The sequence below is a fragment of the Monodelphis domestica genome, chromosome 2, assembly GCF_027887165.1.
Source record: "Monodelphis domestica isolate mMonDom1 chromosome 2, mMonDom1.pri, whole genome shotgun sequence".
In the NCBI taxonomy this organism is placed as follows: Eukaryota; Metazoa; Chordata; class Mammalia; order Didelphimorphia; family Didelphidae; genus Monodelphis; species Monodelphis domestica.
Genome location: NC_077228.1, coordinates 405,492,706 through 405,515,780, shown reverse-complemented (window position 1 = coordinate 405,515,780; position 23,075 = coordinate 405,492,706). Strand labels below are relative to the sequence as shown.

The following is a 23,075-nucleotide window of genomic DNA, read 5'->3' as shown; positions in this document are numbered from 1 at the left end:
CCAAATTCATCTATGTGTAGAGATCCTGGTGAAGCACTCTAACATCCAAAGAAGATCAAACCGTGTCTTTAACTTAAATAAAGTTGCCTGACAACTGAGTGGAGAAGTGACTTTCCCAGGTTGACATTACCAATATATGTCAAGAGGCAGAACTTGAACCCTGAGTCTTGCTGATACTGAGGCGACCTGTCTATCCGTTCAGTCACACTGAATTATGAATGTCCATTATTATTTAACTCGCACGCATTACTTGATTTTTCCTGAATTCTAAATGCTACAGAAAACAGAACTTCAAACCTCAAAGGTACATACATTTATGGAAATATATTAAGCAATAAATTTTTCTTATTTGCACCAGTTACATGTTGTGACCTAGAAGGCTACTTATCTTGCCCACATGTCCATGCTATAATTCCTATCTTATTAGCAATATTAGACCTACGAAAGGCTTTTCAGGTAGAGAGTGATCAAAACAACATATTAGGGAGATTAATGTAATCCAAAGGAATTTTCAGTTTCCATATTTCCAAAAAACAAACCATAGTGTTAGATCAAAGAGTATTACATGCTACTTCTTTTAGATATCACTTAAAGGATGCATCTACTATAGAGTATTTCCTCCCCAAATCAGTTTTAACAAATAATCACTTAGAAAAGAAAGAGAGCAAAGGATTAATGACAGAAAATAGCAGTAGAAAAATAAAAGGGAAGTTATTACAAGTGACAAGAGGCAGTGACAAAAACAGGAGGATGTCGTCTAAGGTATTTTTAAAGCCACCCCTAAGTTTTTAATATATATCCTATCCTAGCAATTCTGAGAAGCCAGAAACAATCACTATTTTTTTCTTTTGTACAATACTCAGTAGAGTGTCTTGGATATAAACAAACTTTTGTTCATTTTTTAAAAACTCTACCTTTTGCCTTAGTATCAATTCTAAGATTGAAGATCAGCAAAGACTAGATAATTATGACTTATCCAAGGTCACACAGGTGGAAGTGTCTGAGGCCAAATTTGAACCCAAATCCTCTCAACTCCAGGCCTGTTACTCTATCCACTATAATACCTAGTGCTACCTATCTGCCTTTTCAGTGAGTTTTAAAAATATTTGATAACTTTGAAAAATATCTTTACTTTGGGAATGAATTGTCTTTCCTGTAGATCTTTAAAAATAGTTATGTTCCTTATACCCCCCCAAAAAAAAATTAGAATAGTATACCTATCAGATCTATGGGAAAGAAAGAAAGAATTTAAGACTAAGCAAGAGATAGAGAACGTAAAATGAATAATTTTGATTTCATTAAATTAAAAAGGTTTTATACAAACAAAATCAATGCAAACAAACTTAGAAGGGAAGAAACAAATTGGGGGGAAATATAGCAAAAACCTCTGACAATGGTCTAATTTCTAAAACTTATAAGGAGCTAAGTCAATTGTACAAAAAAATAAGCCATTCCCCAATTTATAAATGAACAGGAGACATGAATAGGCAGTTTTCAGATAAAGAAATCAAAACTATCAATAAACACATGGAAAAGTGTTCTAAATCTCTCATAATTAGAGAAATGCAAATCAAAACAACTCTGAGGTACCACCTCCCACCTAGCAGATTGGTCAGTATGACAGCAAAGAAAAATAATAAATACTGGAAGGGATGTGGCAAAATTGGGACACTAATGCATTGTTGGTGGAGTTATGAATTGATCCAACCATCCTGGAGGGAAATTGGAACTATGCCCAAATGGTACTAAAAGACTGCCTGTCCTTTCATCCAGCAATACCACTACTAGTTTTGTACCCAAAAGAGAAAATAAGGAAAAAGACAAGTACAAAAATATTTATAGCTGTGCTTTTTTAGTGGCAAAAAATTGAAAAATGAAGGGAAATTGGGGAATAGCTGAACAAATTGTGATATCTGGTGATGATGGAATATTATTGTGCTTAAAGGAATAATGAATGGATGAATTCAATGTGAACAGGAACAACCTCCAGCAATTGATGCAGGGTGAAAGTAGCAGAACCAGGAGAACATTGTACACAGAGACTGATAGCACAATCGAATGTAATGAACTTTTCTACCAGCAGCAATGCAATGATCCAGGACAATACAGAGGGACTTAAGAGAACAAATGCTATCCATATCCAGAGAAAGAACTGTGGGAGCAGAAACGCAGATGAAAAACATATGATCAATCATATAGTTCAATGGGGATATGATTAGGGATTTTTTGCTTGAAATGATCACATTATCACAAATATTAATAATATGGAAATGGGTTTTGAATAATGATACATGGATTATCTAGTGGAAGGAATTGCTTGCCAGCTTAGGGAGGGGGAAGGAAAGAGGAGACAGAAAGAACATGAAACAGGCAACCACGGAAAAACAATCTAAATGAATAAATTTTTAAAATATAAAAATAGATAGGTTTTCACCTTATAGTTTGTAAAGTTTAATACAAACATCTCATTTTATCTGCAACAAGTATTAATCCCCATTTTACAGAGGAGGAAATAGGTTCAATAGAACTTCTTAAAGACCCTTAAATGACATTGTTTTTATTTAATTTTATTTTTTCAATGAAAAATCTACTTTTTCCTCTTCCTTCAACTTTCCCCTCAACACACAAAAAAAGTAAAATATTTGTAACAAATTTCCATATTCAAACAAATAACCACCTTGGCCACGTCCAAAACATACAACCCTCTATCTGCAGCCTAAGTGTATCACCTAAATATATAGTCTATCAGGTGATGGATAATATGTTTAATCATCGATACTCTACACTAATTGTTATCCATATACTAGTCAAATTTCTTAAATCTTTCAAAGTTATTTGTCTTAATAATATTGTATAAATTCTTCAACTGGTTCTGCTCACTAGTTCATCTAAGTATTCTCAGGTTTCTCTGGTGATCGAATTTTATCATTTCTTACAGGAAAAGAGTAGCCCATATTTTCAAATAATATATTTGTTCTAATATTCTCCAATTAATGGGAACCCTCTTATTTTCCAGTTCTTTGCCACCACAAAAGAGGTGCTATCAAAAATTTTATTCACATATGTCCTTTCCTCTATCACTGATCTCCTTAGCATATGACTGTATCTTTTTTTTTACATTTTATTGATGTTTTGTTTTTAGATCATGAACATTTTGTAGACTAAATCCACTCCTTGAGGGGTCTTGTGAAACCAAATAAAACAGGCAGAGCTAACAATGGAGTAACTCATTTGAAAGTGCATGTATGCAACATTTATAGTATGTCTCCACCTTTCTCTTTTTCAAATTGAGTGGTTTTTTTAATTAAGAAAATATCTAGTTTCTCTTCCTCCCTCTACTTTCATCCCATTGGTAAAAGAAACAATTCCTTGTAACAAATTTGCATGATTAAGCAAAACAAATTCCTTTACTGTCTATATACAAAACTATATCCATACATATCTAATTATACATCCCTCTATCATAGATAACACATTTTATCATTGGTTCTCTGGAATCATTGGGGTTTGGGGCAGAGGTCATTGTACTGACCATCATTCTTACAACCTTTAGAGTTATTTGTCTTAAAATAACTGGGAATTAAAAAACTAGGAATAACAAAATCAATGACTGGGAGAAATAACTGAATAGATTGTGATATTTTAAAGTAATGGATTGTATCATGCTATTAGAAGTGACAAATATTAGTAATATAGAGAAAATGATGAAAATATCTATAGAGATGAAAAGAGGAAAAAATAATATGAAGATTACACTAAGAAATAGCCACAAAATCAAGAGCAAAAATGTCAAAGTAAAACAAATCAAAGGGAATTCAAAATCAGAGAGTATTTAAATTAGCACATGATTTAAATATTTTAAATAAATTGTAAACAATCTGGAGTTTGTGGTTTTACAAATAATTTTTATGCATTTGCTTATTTAAATGTTTTTGGTGGTAGTAGTATGATTACTAAAGATAATTTTTTTTAAAAATTGAAAAAAAGAATTGTTTGTTTTTCAAATATTGTTGTCATCATACAAATTGTTTTTCTGGTGCTGCTCACTTATTCATCAGTTTATAAAGATCTTCTTACTTTTTCATTTTTATAATATTGATGTTATAGTATAAAATGTTCTTCAGGCTCTACTAATTTCATGTATGTCAAAAATCCATCCATGTCTCTTTGAAATAATTTAGTTTCTCATTGCTTATTGCACAATTGTATTACCATTATAGTCATATATGCAACTTACTGAGTTCCTCAATTAATAGGCATAATTTTAGTTTCCTGGGAATTTGGGGTTCTTTTGCCAGCATAAATAAAAAACTGCTGGAAATATTTTTATACACATAAGACCTTTTCCTCTTTCTTTTAGTTCTTTTGGTGATAGGTCTGAGTGATGTATCCTTGAGAGCAGAATATAATATCCATCTATCTAATCAATCTATTTTTAAATCCTTACTTTCTGTCTTAGAATACTAAATATTTTTTCCAAGGTTGAAGAGAGGTAAGGGGTTGTGAATTGCTGGGGGGCACACACAGATAGAAAGTGTTTGAGGCTAAACTTGAATCCAGGACCTCCCCTCTCCAGGCCTGACTTTCTATCCACTGCCTAGTTTCCCCTTAGCCCAGATAAATTATTAAAGTTCCTTTTTGCTCTGTTGGTTTGTTATCTAACACACTAAAAACTTGGCCTCTGGCAAAAAGTATTTTATTTTAGTTCTGCCCAAAAAACTCTACATGCTCGAAATTAGAGCTTTTCAGAAGGAAGATGTAAAATGTAATAGCTATATTAGAGCTTATATGGTTCTACATTTGGATATAATATAAATGTGGGTAGAAATAAGATTTCTAATAACTTTTCAGAGATTTGCTTATTAACATTCAGATACCATCAGACTTGTTTACTGATATTTCATTTTGAAACTTGGTTTCCCAGATGTTGATTTTATTTCTTCTTTTCTGTGTGTGATTAAAGTTCCCATTCCCTGCTTATTAAAAAGATGCAAAAGGTGTAAAGCAAGCAGGCATTCATGAGCCTGAGAAAATATATGACAATTATTTGGCAAGATGGATAGAAAAGGTGCTCAAAGGGATTCTGTGGGCTGGTTAAATGTATAATAAAATGCACACATACTATGTGTGCTGGAGGTCAAAGATAGAAAGGACTGTTTTTGCTCAGTGAACTAAGAATGAACTTTGCTTCTTACTGAAGATTTATTTTACCAACAGTCTTCCTGGTACACTGTCAACAAACCTTGGGTTCAAGAGTAACAAATCCATGAAACAAAAAGCAAACAAACAAACAAAAAAGAACAAGGGAGAAAATTGAAAGCCTCCAAACTTAGAACATTTCCCCTAATATTTACAAATCTTTATTTCTCTGCTTAGAAATTAACAAACACCATAGAAGTTCTTTTTCCCACCTCCTTTTCTTTCCATTGCCCATATTACCTAATAAGTAGACTTATTTCAAGCCAGGAGGAGAGACTTCTAATTAACCCCAGGGATATTTGTATATTTTTTAATATATTTTTAATTTAATTTAATATATTTTTTAATAAAATGCCCCACCACAGTAATTCCTGTAACAAACTTTCAGCCTGAAGTTCAATTGCTTAATTGGCATTCAGAGTTTAATCTTGATGACCAACACAAGGAGATTTAGAGAATAGAGGACCTCACAGCTGGACAACTGCAAAAGCTTTGGGGTTGGCCTTCCTGCTTGAAATCTCCCCTGACCTTCAGTCTGTTCTCCACTCATCAACCAAAGTGATCTTCCTAAAGGGAAAGGACTGATCATGTCATGCACCCCACCAAATCCTGACTCAACAAACTCCAGTGGATCCCTAATGCTTTGACAATCAAATATAAAACCTCCCATTTGACTTTTAAATTCCTTCATAATCTTGCCCCTTTCTTCCTTTCCATTTTTCTCATACCTTACTCTCCCCTTTACTTAATCCACAGTTCAGTGACATTGATTTCCTTAGTGTTCCTCACAGAAGATATCTCCTGCCTCCATGTATTTTCACTGGCTTTCTCCAATGCCTGTAATTCTCCCTCTCTTCATCTTTGGCTCCTGGCTCCTCTGACTTCCTTCAAGTCTCTTTTAAAATCTCACCTTCTTCAAAAATCCTCTCCTAATGTTGGCACCTTTCCTCTGATGATTATCTTGAATTTTTCTGGATTTATCTTTTTTGTACACTATTATTTGCATGTTGTCGCCTCCATTAAATTGTGAAAATGGATTGAGAAAAGGTTTTTTAAATTTTTCTTTGTATCCCCAATATACAGCACAAAACCTAGTACATAGTAGGTACTTTTTTTAACCAATAGAATTTATCCATAAGTGATCTAGCCCCTCCTCACCCACTCTGCATCACAGAAGGCATCTTTGGGAGACAGACATATTCATACAGATTATCTTTCATGTATTTACCTTTCAGTTAACTCTCTGTATGTAATGTTCACAATTTATTCTTACAGCATTAATTCTATAGCTGTATGATTCTGTATGATATTCTTTTGGTTCTACTTGTTTTGCTATTCATTGTCCTACATAGTTCTTTCCATGTTTTTTTTTTAATTATCGTATTCTTTGCTTGGCATAGTAGTATTCCATCACAATCATATACCACAATTTGCTTAGCCATTCCCCATTTGACGGGCATTCCTTCAATTTCCAGTTCTTTACCACCACAAAGAAAGCTGCTAGAAATATTTTGGTACATCTGGGATCTTTTCCTTTTTCCCTAGTCTCCTTGGGAAACAGACCCAGAAATTATATATCTAGTTCTAAAGGCACACATTTTCATGTCTCTGGTGAAATTCCAAATTGATCTCCAAAATGGCTTCATCAGTTTACAGATCTACCAACAGGGCATTAGTGTCCCCATTTTTCTATACCCATAGCAGGTACTTTACAAATGCTTGTTTACTTGACTTGGGGCTAGATGAACCCTAGAACCTTAATCCAACTTTTTCATTTTGCAAGGTTATAAGTTACCCATTAAGTTATTTATGTAAAGAAACACATAAAATAACCTAAAAATTGATAGATCTCCAAAGTATGTATAGGAGTTAACCAAAAAGTACCTAGTTTAACAAGCAGAATGCCATTTTTAATGGAGAAGGTACAATAAGCATATTTCTCTACAAAATACCTGATACATCTCCTCATCAATTTAATACAATTTAAGTTGATGCTGAAGAGCAAAATCATCGATATACACAGTTCAAATGAGAGAAATAATCAGTTACATGATTTTGATATTTGAGACATATTAATCATTTTTTAAAAACTCTTGCCTTCCATCTTAGAATCAATACAGTGTATTGGTTCCAAGGCAAAAGAGTAGTAAGGGCTAGGCAATGGGGGTCAAGTGACTTACCCAGGGTCACACATCTAGGAAGTGTCTAAGGCCAAATTTCAACCTAGGACCTCCCATCTTTAGGCCAGGCCCCCAATCCACTGAGCAACCCAGATGCCCCATATTCATCACTTTTTAAAAGAACAGCCCTTAAAAAAATAGCACCAACAACAATTCTCTCTAGGACTAAATTCAAATGAAGAGCTAACATTACAGAAAATCTGCCCCACCTCCTTTTAAAGAGTCAATAGATTACACAAGCTGCTATAAAGTGAAGAGGCAGGAAAGCAATATAAACATTGAATACAACAATAAAAATGGAGAAAAAATCATAAATTTTTTTAATGATGTGAAATTATAAAGAACAAACGACTCTAAGAAGGGATACAAAAATACATCTACTCCTACATCTTTGTTGAGATAGGAGGATGGCTCTCTAGTGAGGAGCATTGCATATAATATAATAATATTAATCCGTTTTTCTAATTTTTTCCTTTGTGATCTTTCATTTTTTTCAAAAGATTCTCATGTCCTGTGAGATGATTTTCTGGAAGTGGAAAGGGAAAATATACAGGGAAAATCTGAATGATGTAAAAATAATTAAAATAAAAGCTATTTTAAAGAAGAAAGAAAGAAAATCAATATAGGGGCACATACCTGTAATCACAGCTACTTAGGAGTTTGATGTTGGTGGATCTATTGAGCTAGGAAATTCTGAGCTACAAGAGATTATGCTGATAAGAGTTACAGTGCTAAGTCTGACCCCAAAATGGTAAACCTATAGAAATAGAAAACCACCAGGCTGCAGGCAAACCAGTAGAGACTAGAAACCTCAGGGCAAGTCAAAATCCCTATGCTGATCAGTGGTGAGACAGGACTGGTAAGTAGCCCCAGTATTTCTATGAGTATGAGTTGGGGAGAATCAGTCTTTAAAAAAAATTTTTTAACATTATAAAAATGTTGAAGCAAAAAGGAATCAACAGAATGTTTTTATTACATATAAATATATATTTTTAATGAATTTGCTATTACAAAGCTGGAGGAACATAGTGACACATTATAACAAATTGATCTTTTTGACACTAATGAATAATGCCAGTAGCAGAAAGAAAATGGTAGTGTGCGGATAAGCTCCATGTATGAGGGACAAGCCATCCTGGCATCCCAATGACAGTATAGCATAAAGATAAGACTTACACACTTAGCTAAGCTTTTCTAACAGGCTTCACAATAGTTGAGTGAAGTCTTACATGTGTTTCTCTGTTCTTTTAAAGAATAAATAAAAGTAAATGAGCTATATTCTCCAAGTAACTCCAAGCTATTGTCAAGTTGCAAATTCAGTACCTTTGAGAGTCATGTGCATTCTTTGTGGCCATCTGGTAATAGACCACATCAAAGAATGAGGAAATAAAAATATATGGTGGACTTCAGAAGCAATTAAATAGTATGCTAGGTGTCCAAAAAGGAAGTACAGCCTCCAAAGGTTCCTAATTTGGGACCAGGGAATATAGCTTAAGTCCTGAGAAAATCACGCTCATTGTATTCTCTCTTATTCCAAAGGGAGATTAAGAGGGATGGGGCTACAATATCTCCAGACCCATCACCAGTTACTGGCAAAACCTTCACATCCACAAATGCTGGAGACAGTAGTGCCAATGTTATATACAAAAAAAAATGTTGGTTCAGTAGCTATAATAAGCCAATTGAACTCTTAGAAGCTACATAAGTACATTTCCAACCACTAAGGTTTATGACTACTTTCCCTTACCTGAAATGGCTAGAATAAGTTAAATATACAAACCTTATTGCCTTTGCTGGGGACTTCTATGAATGTTTCAGTGAAATTTGATGTACCCTAATTCACATTACAGTTTAAAATGATCACTTTTAGAACACAGAAAGATTTTTTTCTCCCAATGTCTAGTTCAATAGTACTGAAATATAACTGGGTTCCTCTTTGAATAAATCAAAATAGAGAGCTAATTATCTCCACAATAAACTTTTACAATAAATAGGTACAGTTCAGTTGTAGGTCTTCCCACAAATAATAACTTCATTCAAATTGAAGAAGGATCACATAGGATTTATTTATTGACTTTGGCAGGGATTCTTGTGATTTCACAAGTGTAGGGAATTCCTGGTGAAGAAATTTCTTCCTCCAATGCACATTGGCATTTTGTCTGTAATTCAGTCTTAGAGAGTTGCCCAGAGCACTACAAAGTGACTTATCCATGATCACACAGCTAAGATATGTGACCAGAACTTTAGTCTTTTTTTTTTCTGAATTGATTAATGATTCCAAAATCTACCCTCTCTCTACTCTAATAAGTTGACTGACCAGACATGTATTTTCATTTTTGTAGAAAGTGCGTGAGTGATTTTTTTTGCTCCCATTTATTCTGATCAATAAAAAAATAAAAAGCCACCTAGTTAGAAGTGATATAATATCACCTTTTTAACTTCTGTTAAAATGCTAATGCAATGTGGAATGTCAAAGAACCACTCTTTAGTCTCCTTTACACGGGCTTTATGGGAGTACATTAATCATCAAAAAAATAGAAATAAAACTGTCAGAAGATTTTTAAATTTACTTACTCTTCTCCTCCCAGGATAAAGAGAAATGGAAAAGAATTTTCATATCCTTTGGTTTTATCCCCAGGGCTTAAACAACTCATGCCATTCTTATATATTCATATTTGTCTAAGACATTAGGACCTCCCTCCTACTGCTACTCTTAGTCCAACAAGTTTCCCTGAGATATGAGTGTCACATGAACAATTCCCAATTCTTTTGGCTGAGTGTTTCCAATCAACATGCTAATATATGACACTGGGAATAGAATACTATAGAAAATGTATTTTTCTCTTTTCTGTGAAATGTAAAGTTCTCTCAAAGAGAAATATAGCAGGCAAAAAATAAGATCAGTCTTCTTGATTAAATGTTGGCAAATATGTTTTCCACCTCAAAATGTCTGAGACAGACTCTTTTCTGTCTTGATAGAAGCTTAGTCCTGTGATAATTTCAACATCGGTGACACGGGCTCTATGAAGCTTCAGCAGCTCTTCCACCCATGAGGATTCCTGTTTCCCATGCTGTTGAGGCAAATAAAAAATTAAAAAAATAATCAAAAAATAGCATATATAAAACACATGTATAGAATACTCCATCTTATTATTTGGTGTGACCAACTCACAAGCACCTATGCTCACATGAAATTAAAAGGGAAGTTTATGAAGCAGTGGGTGAGGGAAGTGAAAAGAGGCTTAGGGGAACCGGAATCACACCCAGTTTCTGCTACTTGTGTGACCTTGGACAAACCTCTCTGGGTGTCAGTTTTTATAAATGTAAATTAAAGGAGTTATACTAGAGGACTTAGAAGGTCCCTTCTAGCTCTAAATCTATGATCCTGTACTCCTAAAATTAGTTTTGTGCCCTTTGCCATCAAGAGGCTAGCAATCTAATATACATATATAATGTATATTTCACATAGGAGGCATTTAATAAAGGATAACAGACAACAGAGAATAAATTCAACTCAAATACAATAATCATTTATTAGCAAATTATTGATAATTAATGGTTATCTGCCTTGATGGAAGATAGATTAGATGATCTGTGTTACCTTAGACATGTCACTTAATCTTGCTGGGCTTCAGTTTCTTTATGAGAGGAGAAGAGCTGAGGAACCTTAGGGTTCCTTATTTCCAAATCCTGTGACTTTTAATGTCCTTCAAGTTTAGAATACTATGATTCTAACTTCTAAAATGTCTACTGGGGACTCAATCCTCTTTTAATCAATGAATGAAATATAAGGTTTATGTATGACATTATTCCTGAACTTATGGTATGAGACACAAACAGACATACATAGATAACTAAATTACAAAATGAAACATGAAAAGAGAGCTTTCAAAAATGCTATGTGCAGTCTAAGAGAAGAAAAATCATTGTTGACTTGGAGGATAGAAGAAAGGATAAAGGAAAACAGTGTAGGAGGAGCTTTAAAGGTTGACACAGTAGTACATTGAAAAGAATTCTGAGACTGGGGTTCCTAAATTCTAGATTCAAGAATCACCTCTACTATTTAACTAATCCATGTGATCCTGGACAAGTCATTTCAGTTCTATGTATCAGACAACTCCCTAAAATTTATCTACAAAGTCATAGATGGTTTCTCTTCATTGGAAGAGGATGTTCCTATGCAGGAATTCCAAAATCAAGAATCTTCTGCATTTTAAAGAAGATTAAGAATTCCAAAACTGGAGATGGGCAATTCTGGGTATAGAGATACAGGTGAACACTGACACAGATATAAAGAAGCTCATTGCATGCTTGAAGGATAACCAGTAGGTCAGTTTGATCCAAAAGGAATCTATAGGAAGGGAAAGAAAGTATGAGACAAAGTAGGAAAATATAGAACTATAAAGGATCCCAATTGCAAGGCCAAGTATTCACTGAATAACAGGAATCCATCCCCTGAAAAATTTTGAGCAAAGGAGAAATATAACCAGATCTTTCATAAAAAAAGATAAGCCTTAAAACAATATAAAAGAGAGGGAACAGGGAATCTCTCCTTTATACTTAAAAATGATAGGTTTGGGGGAGGTAGCTGACATCTATGTTTTATAAGAATTGGGGAAAAAGGAAAATTAATTTACAGGTTAATTTTAAAATTATGATTCACTGGCATTATGATAATGGTGAAATAAAAATATATATTTCTAAAAGGATACATTGATATTTCAAGTGTTTCTGAGATTCAATGTTTAAGTCATTCTGCTTACTGAATCTGCACATCAAAATCTTATTTTTGTACCCTGGACCTGGAATAATGTGTATGATTTCCTACCTGCACATAAGGACATCATCTTCAGACAAACAATCAAAAACTGCCTATTCCTTCCTTCTATAGTGTCAAATTAGGCTCAGGGCTGTACATAATTATTCATTCAAAGTATTTAAGTAACCAAAAATACTTACAGTACAACTTTCACTGTTGTCTGTCCTGTGAGGGATGATGAATGCTAGAGTCTCTAAAGAATTCTCACACCGCCAGGGAGTCTGGGTTTTATTTTTGCAACTTGTTAGTACAATGAAGTAATGAGTGGGTATCAGGACTTCTTGATTACTGATGCGTTTGCTGTTTCTGTTTTAAAATAAAGGAATAGGTAAATATACCTGTATTCTATTAGTAGAAAAATTACATATTCTTGTTTACCATTGTATTTAAGGTAAGTGAAATATGCTTGTAAAGTCAGCCTAATCAAATCCTGAAGCATATAAATCACACTGACAACTTATAAAAAACCAAAAAGCAACAATTTTCCAACATGGTATTTGTCCTCTCCTGTTCTCCAAGGTATATTCTGAACTTCCTCAACTAGGTCCCAGAACTTCATCATGAATCTCACGCGAGCCCTGGAATTCACATCTTGGAAGTTCTCTACTCACCTCTATAGCATCCCATTGATTGGATGGCTTCTACCAGCACTTCCATGCAAGTAAGGTTCATAGGCATATGAAGCCTCATTCCTCACCAGGCTGCACTCAATATTTCCTCTGCAATGCTCCCAAGCTGATACACTTATCTGGACCGCCACCACCATGCCTGCCTTTTCAGCTTTCTCTTATGTGTTGTTGTCACCCGTTAGAATATAAACTCCTTGATAAATGTTTAGTGACAAACTGACAATGCCATACCATAACAATAAGAAAACTATGATTGGCAGATCATCTAAATCAACAAAGTCTGAAGGACTTTATTTGCTAGATCAGTATTCTACATTGAATATTATATGTTTGTAGACAACAAAAATTCTTCAGATTATATCAGCAGTGGTATTCAAGAGACATCAGAAGATCTTGAAGAATGGGCTGACTCTGAAGAGTCGATTTATAGCAAATAACATATAAGTCACACATGATGGGTGAGCAGGGGTGATCTGTGATCTGTATCATTGGAGAGAGCATCCTCATAAATGACACCACAAGTCTATCAAACTATAGACAGAGAATATATCTAGAACCTAGAAATATTCCCTTTCATTTCACCTAGATATTCTAAAAATAAAACACACACTGAAATACTCATGTTAAAATATACTAGTGCCAAAAACATGCCTAAACTTATGAGAGAACTTCATTCAGGAGAGTTGTCTAAATAAGGAGTGCCTCTTTTTGTTGCAAATATGCAAGCACAAACCTGTTGAACCCTTGGTTGGGTATTAAAGAAAACATTCATAGACTGAGAAGAAAATTGGACTAGATATCCCTCTAGGATCCCATTTAAAGTTTTAGAACAGATTAAATTTAAATTATGCAGAGTTAAAGTTTGAAAAGTAGGATAGCACACATATACAAATCTCCAATGTTCAAACAATAGAACAAGGAAATGGAAATAAGACAACCGTGTTTTAAAATAATAATCTAATATTAATAACATTCGTCCATAAAATTATATTTAATAGTAATATGAGACTATCGCAAAAGACATACAATGAGGAAGTATACTCTTTATGTTGTAAATTTCAGTAGCAAAACAAGCATACCAGACTAAGCCTACAGATAAATCAATAAACCCCAAGTATCCAGAGTACTTGATCCTAGAGTAGTGCTTATATATGAATCAGGTATTTGATTGTATTTGGCATTCATAATTTGTGAAGAAAGAGAAAAGGGGAATATAGTATGGGGGAGGGGGGAAATCAGAGACTCTTATCTACCTTTCACTATAATTTGTCTGTTATACTAAAAGATGCAAGATGACCAAACATGGAGGAGGAGAAAAACCAATTTACCCAATAATGGGACCATCCAGCTACAACTCCCTGAGCAAATGCTTCACACTCTATGTACTTGAGTCAGAGGTGTTTTGAGAAAAACAAGTGAATTTTATGTTCTAATCCTAAAATTCCAAACAAATTCCAAGCTAATCCAGATATAAGAGCACCCAGAATACTCATGCAAAGTGCAACCTGGCCTTTATAGAAAAGATATTGTTTCATAAGCTTTACCCTTTTTTTCTTAAATATTTGGGCTTGTTGATGATTTTTTAAATGTTTAATGAAGAATTAATTTTATAATGAAAAGTAAAGCCAAAATCAAAGACATAAAATATATTCTAGAAGAATAGAAATATTGTGATTCAAATGAAAGCCATAAAGCCTGCTTAACAGAAAAACAAAAATGGAAAATAAGAGAAATTTTTCTTCTTTAGGGGAGAGAGAGAAAATGAGTATACTACAATCAATGCACTAAATGTAAGCAAACTATTTTCTGCATGAAATAGTGAATAGGGAACTGGATTAGGAGTCTGGAATATCTATATTTGAATTCCACCTTAACTTCTAACTAGTTGTGTGATTTAACCTCAAACAAGTCATTTAATCTTTGGGGGCATCAATTTCCTCATTCATAAAATGGAGAGAATAAAAGTACATACTCACAATGTTCTTGTGAGAATAAAATGAGAGATCTACTTTATAGATATTAAAACTAATGAATTATTATAATTAATACTTGACTCAAAGTTAATAAAAACTTCAAATTGTAATTTAGTTACTAGATATACAGTGATTTTTAAAAAATCTTATTCTACCATATCCCATTATACCTCTGTCAAAACAATTTTATTATTGATGGTCAGTTCTCCATTGTAAGGACAAATATAGGGCCTAGAACTGTTATTTCACTGATATAGAAATCTCTGAATGAGAAAACCCCCTTAACCCTTCAAATAAAATTTTCTGTAACACCTAATTATCTTAGAGAGTTTTGCTACAGCAGCACTGATAGGCTCTGGCTTGACCTACATCCAATAGCCATTATGTGTCAGAGGTCAGACAAATCTAGTTCTAATTCCTTTTGGTTTCAGTTTGAAACATTTAGTTTCTCTTTATTTAGACTCAGGCAAGAGAATATTTAACATCTTTATATTTACATTGGATTCTAAAACTTCCACATCTATAATTTTATTTTATTTTCAAAGATAGTTATAAAAGTATTGCATCCTACATGATTTACAATTACCTTCCCACTATCAGACAAAAGAAAAGAAACAAAAGAAAAAAAACTATTCTTTTTTATCTTTACTGTGCTTATACCTCATAAAAATCTTTATGCCCAAGATTATTGTTCTTTTATTTAATTTTGTTACTAATTTCAAATATCATTCTTCTCTTTCTCTCTCCTCCACTTATTGAGATGGCAAGAAAAACAAAGCCATAAAAAATATGTATAGCTGGGGTAGGTAGGCAGCATAGTTGATAAAATGCCAGGCTTAGATTTGGGTTCAAATTCAAACTCATGCGTTCTATTTGTCTGACCCTGGACTAGTCACTTAATCCCAACTGTCTAATTCTTGTCACTCTTCTGTCTTAGAATTCATACTAAGCAGAAGGTAAGGGTTTAAATAGGTGTGAGGGGGGGGGGAGAGAGAGAGAGAGAGAGAGAGAGAGAGAGAGAGAGAGAGAGAGATGATAGATAGACACAGATAGATACATTTTAAAATGTATGGCTATGCAAATTCCCTTGTTAGCCAATTTTTCATTTTTTAATTGATTCCTTCTTGCCTCTTTTTTTGCCATCCAAAATGCATGCTGTATATTCTTATCAATTCATCTGGTTTCTTTGCTTATTCTTTTGTTATAAGAAAAAGATCTTTATTGTCAGACTTCTATCATAATTATTCATTAGCTCAAACACAGACTTCTACTTCTCTATTACAAACATGTATCATGATTTTAAAAAGTAAATTCAGTTCTACTTAATTTTAGGATTAAAAGTGGTTTTTCAGTCAGAAATAATTCTCATAACTTTCCTCATCTAAAAATTCAGCATTTCTATGTTTATATTTTATCATATTTTATCTCTTTATATTATACACAATATATACTTTATATATGTATATATTGCTATTTATTTTCTAGCATACTTTATCAAGTATCATCTGAAATTAAAGAAAAATATGTGCTTGTCTTGAAACAATAAAAAGTAGGAGTGAATGTCTGGAAAATGAGCAACTTTCTTTGAAAAATCAGTCTAGTTATCCACCTCCAGAGAAAGAACTGTTTTGAGTCAGAAGGATGCAAATCAAAGCATAATATCTTTCACATCAGTGTATATATGATTTTATTTTGGGATTCTGATTATGTATGAGTGTGTTCTTATAACAATGACCAATGTGGAAATGTGTTTTACATGATAATAAAATTTTTTTAAAAATCCAAAAAGTTAGTCTAGCATAATGGAAAGTTCACTGGACTTTAAAATGTCCCTCTCTAATTATACTTTTTTGCCTTTCAACAGCTCTCCTGAACTTTCTTTTATCCTTATTATGACCCCTGATCCTATTGGATTATAGGGAGGGGACTACATGTGCTAGTGATTAGGGTAATCACCAGACCTGAGGGTGAAGTCCTCTCATGAAAGAAAGAAAGGATACACACTACAGGAGAAGGTAAATCAGAAACCAACTCAAGTCTGACATCTGCCAGAAGACCAAAGTCCAAGGAACGAGGTGGTAACTCCTAACAAAACAAAGGTTTCAAGCTAGGGAAGGACCACATGAACGAAAAGACATGAATCAACAAAGGTGTTCATAAAATGATAAATTTTCTGACACAACCTTTTAGTTGCAATGCTGTTCTTTTCTGGAGGTCTTCTCCCTCACTGCCTTCTCGCTCATAGCCCAGTGATGATGCGTTAGGAAGCCTACTCCCTCAAATGCCTCTCTAAATTTCAAAGACATTACATGGTAGGGTCTATCAATGGAAGATCTCTCTAAGTTATAAGATATACATGAAGGAAACAGTTTCCCATGTCCTTTGCTTAGACCCATAACCAGACCTGTCTATTGGAAACTGAAATAAAACCTTACTTTTTTAACACACTGCTTGAAAATTAGGATAGACCAAAGAAAGTGATTCACTCCATGAGACAACAAAAAATATAAAACAAAGCTAAAAGGTCTGAAATATCAAAGAAAGTGTAAATTATCTAATAAAAAAGTAAACTGATCTGGGGAACATGTCATGGGACTATATGAAAGCCATGACCAAAGAGAGAGAGAGAGAAAGAGAGAGCCTAAATATTATATTTGAAAAACAGAAAAAGATAAATATAAACAATATGAGGAGTGGGGAGACTTATAAGAGAAGGATGAAATGTTTGCATTTGAATAAGGAAAAGATTATACAAGCATCCCATAAGGATGGGATGTCATAAGGATTCACAGAAGAAATCAAATGTGAAGAACCTGGCTGTGATTTTTGTTATGTTTTTGGTGATCTTAAAAGAAAAAAGAAAGGGAAGTAGGAATGACACATTAAGAAATAAAAACAAAGGAATAGTGTATTTATCTCATGTAATGGGGGATACAGTAATAATTCTACTCAAATAAGGAAGTGAGGGGAATGGGAGACACTTGAACCTTGCTTTCCTCTGAACTGGTCAAAGAATGTAGAGCATACATAAACAGACATACACACATGTACACAAAGAATTTAGTTCAGAAATACATTCAATTTAACAAGAAAACAGTAGGAGCTAAGGAGAGAGGAATAAGACAAGAGAGTAGATTCAGGGAGGAATGAGTGTTAAGCAAAATGAACTCAATATTCAGACTGAGAATTGTGAAGAGTTTAAAGGAAAGGCTAATAACCAGTGACTGAGACCTGAATGAAGGGGAAAGAAGAGGGTCAAGGAAGTGGAATGAATGTTAAGCACAGTCTTATTCCATGAGCCTCTTCTTCCATATAAAATAGAGGGGAGGGTGCAAAGAAAGAAAAAAAACTTATGAGAATAAGATAGACAATATACATAAAACTTAAAAGTTTTTGCACAGATAGCTAATTCAGTCCAGCTAAGATTAGAAATGAAACAGTTAATTGGGTAAAAAAAAAATTGCAGTGACTTGCTTGACTCTAAGTCTTATTTCCAAAATATTGGAACCGGTTCAGATGTATGAGTCATTCCTCAATTGATAAGTAGTCAAAGGATATGAACAGACAGGTTAGGGTTTTTTTTCATAATGATATTTTCTTTTTCCCCAATACATGTAAAAACAATTTTGTAATATTTCTTTTTTATTTTGAGTTTCAAAATCTCTCCCTCCTTCCCACTGTCACTCCATCCCATGTATCTCTCCCTCCCTGAGACTATAAACAATCTGATATAGATTTTACATGTTTAATCATGTAAAATAGTTTCCAATATTAGTCATTTTGTCAAAGAGATCTCAAACAAAAATAAAGGAAAAGGAGAAGAAAGTGAAATATACTGTGTTGTGGTCTGCATTCAGATTTCATCAGTTCTTTCTCTGAAGGACAGGTTGTTTTAAATGAAAGAAATCCAAGCTATCTATAGCCATATGAAAAAATGCTATAAATCATTAATTATTAAAGAAATGCAAATTGAAATAACTCTGAGGTTCTACTTCATATCCATTAGACTGGCAAATCTGACAAAAACCTAAAATGACAAATATAAGAAAGTCTATGGGAAAACAGACACATTGATGCATTGTTGGGGCTAAGAATTGGTCCAGCAATTCTGGAAAGCAATTTGGAACAATTTGAAAAGTTATTAAAGCACATATTCCTTTTACCCCAGCAATGCTACTACTACTAAAGAGGAAAAGAGAGAGATAGACAGACAGACAGATAGATAGACAGACAGACAGACAGATAGATAGATAGATAGACAGATAGATAGATAGATAGATAGACAGACAGACAGACAGACAGACAGATAGATAGATAGATAGATAGATAGATAGATGATAAATAGCTTGTGTGTGTTTGGGGAGTATATCAGTGCTCTTTCATAGTAGCAAAGAACTGCTGGGACGGATACATCAATTAGGTGATAGCTGAACAAATTATGGTATATAAATATAATATGATACTGTGGGGCTATAAGAAATAAAGAAACCTGGAAAGGTTTAGAAGTCTGTCCTATTTATTCTCTTTCTATATGAAAGCTAGACCATACAATATATTCCCTCATCATTATCTCCTAGAGGTTCAATTTGGTGAACACTTCTGTGCCAAAGGATCAAAAGATCCTTTGACTCAAGGAGCAGTATCAGATTGTGATAGTATTTGGAGTTCTGTTTTTATGGCAGTCTTGTGATTCTCTGCTTTTAAAACAAAAGCAGAAAACTAGAACTAAGCCTCTATGAAGAAAGAGGATCAGCAAGAAGGCTTCTTTCAATTTTTGCCTCAATGGACACTTATATCAGAGTTGCCATCTCTGGACTTAACAACAAGTAGACTAAACAGAAATGAGGGGGAAACACTATTTTCCAATATAGGCCATTTCTACTTTTGTATAGCCCTCATCATTAGGAAATTGAAGATAAGAAGTGCAAATCCATGTGGAAACCATAAATAATATATACATATTAGTTGTAATTAGCTCATTCTCATCTTTTTTTAACAGGGTACACATAGAAATAGTCCTAGAATAAAGTGTTATTCTGCTATCATTCTTTTATATTCAGTGTTCTTTAGGCTATTACACAAATAACTTTTTTGTAATTAGTTGGCATTGAAATGTAATATTCTATAGACTCACTGAAAGCATTCTTTGTATAAGTACAAGCTGGTTCCCACATGATGTTGATCTTTTTAGTCAGGTCTCTAGATTTTGTAAGTTTTTCATTCCATGTAGCTTTGAAATTACAAGTATTTGCAATGGTGACAGATTTTAAGAAGATTTTTTTTAATTTGTATGAACAGATGTTTATTTCCTTGGATATTGTGGATAATGGTTCAAATATGGGTTAATTTGTCCACTTCCAATAGAATTAATTGGTCAAGTTCTTCAAGGACATTTAAGGGCAAGTAGGTGGTACAGTGAATAGAGTGCCAAGGCTGGAAACAGTTAAGACATCCTCCTGAGTTCAAATCTGGATTCAGACATTTACTAGCTATGTGATCTTGGTTAAGTCACTTAATTTGCCTCAGTTCCTTATTTATGAGAAAGAAACTGCAAGCTACTCCAGTATCTTTGCCATGAAAACCCAAGAATTGAACACAACTGAGATGAATGAACAAATATTTTGTATGGATTTGTGTATCAGTCCAAGAAAGACAGTGAACTTCGGCTGTATAATTCTACTTATCAGATTATGTCTTTAAAAAAAAAAACCCTACCTTCCATCTTGGAATCAATACTATTGGTTCCAAGGCAGAAGAGTGGAAAGGGCTAGGCAATGGGGGTTAAGTGACTTGCCTAGGGTCACACAGCTGGGAAGTGTCTGAGGTCACATTTGAACCTAGGACCTCCTGTCTCTAGGCCTGACTCTCAATCTACTGAGCTATCCAGCTGCCCCCTATGTCTTGCTAAGTATAAAGGCACTAAAAGTTTAGTGATTATTGGGCTATATTGATTTGTTGAGCTGTTTCCACTGTTTTCTTAAATTACATTAATTACTAAATACAGGCTGCCTATGGATAAACCTTACGTGGTTGGCAATAAGCCATAAAAATTTCCACTATAACATTGCTACCCTTTGTTTCCACAAACATGACTCACCATTTGGTCTGTGCTCCTCTGCTGCCATATTGATGTGGACTGAATGAATGTCAAAGGGCCTTTTGATGATAATCTTAGATCTCAATGATTTAACAGACTCCACAGAGTAAAGGCATTTTCTTTCACAGTGAACAAACCCAATAGTGTATACTTATAAACAACTTCACTATTGCTTCACTTCAGTAGTCTGCTTATTCCACAGCACTTCTCAAGGTTTATGATGTTTGTCATGTGATTTAAAAGTGACATCATGTGATGTCACTTTCTGAACTGAATATATTCAGCTTTTCAGAAAGACCTTGGACAATGGGCTTTATAGACGATTGATACTCTACAAGATTTGTCAGGGTGCTTTTCAATCTGTTAGGTTTTTTTTTTATAATTCATTAAGTATTGCATACATGTTAATGACTTTAAATACGTTCTTCCTATTCAGCTTTGATTTCTTTTTTTTTTTAGATCCTTACCTTCCATCTTAGAATCAATACTGTGTATTGGTTGAAAGACAAAAGAATGCTAAAGGCTAGGCAATGGAAGTTAAGTGACTTGCCCAGGGTCACACAGCTGGGAAGTGTCTGAGGCCAGAACTGAACCCAGAACTTCCCATCTCTAGGCCTGGCTCTCAATCCACTGAGCCACCCAGCTGCCCCCAATCAGCTTTGATTTCTGTATGTCAGTAAGTTTCTTACTATGTATAGCCATAGCCTACCTTTTTATATATTTTTGTTTAGGATGTTTTACCCTGGAGGAGGCCAAGACATCTGTAGGAATTGCTTTCATTCATTGGCTCAAAATGACCACTAGATTCAAGCTCAAAACCTCTAGTTTCTATTGTTCTTTGGTGTATGTTAGGAATTTTATACCTATTAAGTGCAATTATTGTCAATTAATATTGTTTCAATAGCTCCAAAGTCTTCAGCATCTACTTGGGGTCTCACAACATGGCAAAAAGTAGCCATCTTCTGAGCTTAAGGTCAAGAAGGGGGCAGAACTTGAATAGATGTCAGACAATATGATTGAACTCCCAAAGGAGTCCATACATATATCCAGATCTAGCAAAAGGTAGACCTGGTCCAAGTCATGATTCACAAAAAAAAAAAAAAGGCCAGAGGCCATATGTAAAAGGAATCAGAGTTTCTTCACCAATCCCAATATCCAGGAAGTGAGCCACAGATGGGAACCAAGGATAATAGGGCAAGTTTCAAGCCAAAGAACTTTGAATGAAATACAGATACTTGCAATGCAAGAATGTCAGCAAAACCTTATACTTGAGACACTATGCTTCTATGCCTGTAAGTATGTCTTCTCTGATGTCTCCTTGTTTTGATGAACCAACCTGACAACAAAAAAGCACTCCCCTGTACTCCATTTTCTCTTCTGTAATAATAATCCTATAAAATCAGACATATTTTTCTGTTATTATTATTTTGATTTCACATTAATATTTTCACAGTCTTGATCATATGATCAATCATTTCAACCATTTCCCCCCTACCTTTGTAGCATATCATCAATTCTAGTCTTTCCATTTTAAACTTCAACCCTAAGTCTATACCTCAAAACCTTTCTGTAACAATTGTACCTAAATTGGTTTATTTATTCAATGTCATACCAATCAAACTGGATAAAAATTATTTCATAAAATTCATTTGGAAAAATGAAAGGCCAAAACTATCAAGGGAATTTGAAAAAATGAAGAAAGAAGGCTTAGCTGTACTAGATTTCAAACTATGTTACAAAGTCACAACCATCAATAATAATCTGGTACTGGATATGAAATAGAATGGTAGATCAATGAAATAGATTGGGCACGCAAAAGGTAGTAGTAAATAATCACAAATCCAAATTTTTAGAAAAAGAATTCACTATTCAACAAAAAGTGCTGGGAAAAATGGAAAGCAGCATGGCAGAAACTAGTATAAACGAACACCATATATTAAGGTTAAGTCTAAATGGATACATGCTTTAGAAATAGTGATGTGAACAAATTAGGGGAGCCCAAAATAGTTTACCTGACAGACCTATAAATAAGATATAGAGAACATTATGATATCTAAAACAGATAACTGACTACGTAAAATTAAAAAGTTTCTGCACAAACAAAAGCAATGTAACCAAGATGAAAAAATAAACCACTGGGAAAAATGTATATAGCAAGTTTCTCTGACATTTCTTAAA

The 23,075-nt window shown here is 33.9% G+C and overlaps 1 protein-coding gene across 1 annotated transcript in view; it reads right to left on the bottom strand.

The window, feature by feature from the left end:
* Positions 1 to 8,336: 8,336 nt before the first annotated feature.
* ENPP1 (ectonucleotide pyrophosphatase/phosphodiesterase 1) overlaps positions 8,337 to 23,075 on the bottom strand; it is a 110,762-nt gene continuing 96,023 nt past the window's right edge. Inside the window, exons 24-25 of the mRNA XM_001380368.4 lie at positions 12,339 to 12,504; positions 8,337 to 10,450 (exon numbers count right to left, since the gene is read on the bottom strand). Of these exons, the coding sequence (XP_001380405.1) occupies positions 10,280 to 10,450; positions 12,339 to 12,504 (337 nt within the window). The 3' untranslated portion in view covers positions 8,337 to 10,279. The remainder of the gene's footprint in view (positions 10,451 to 12,338; positions 12,505 to 23,075) is intronic.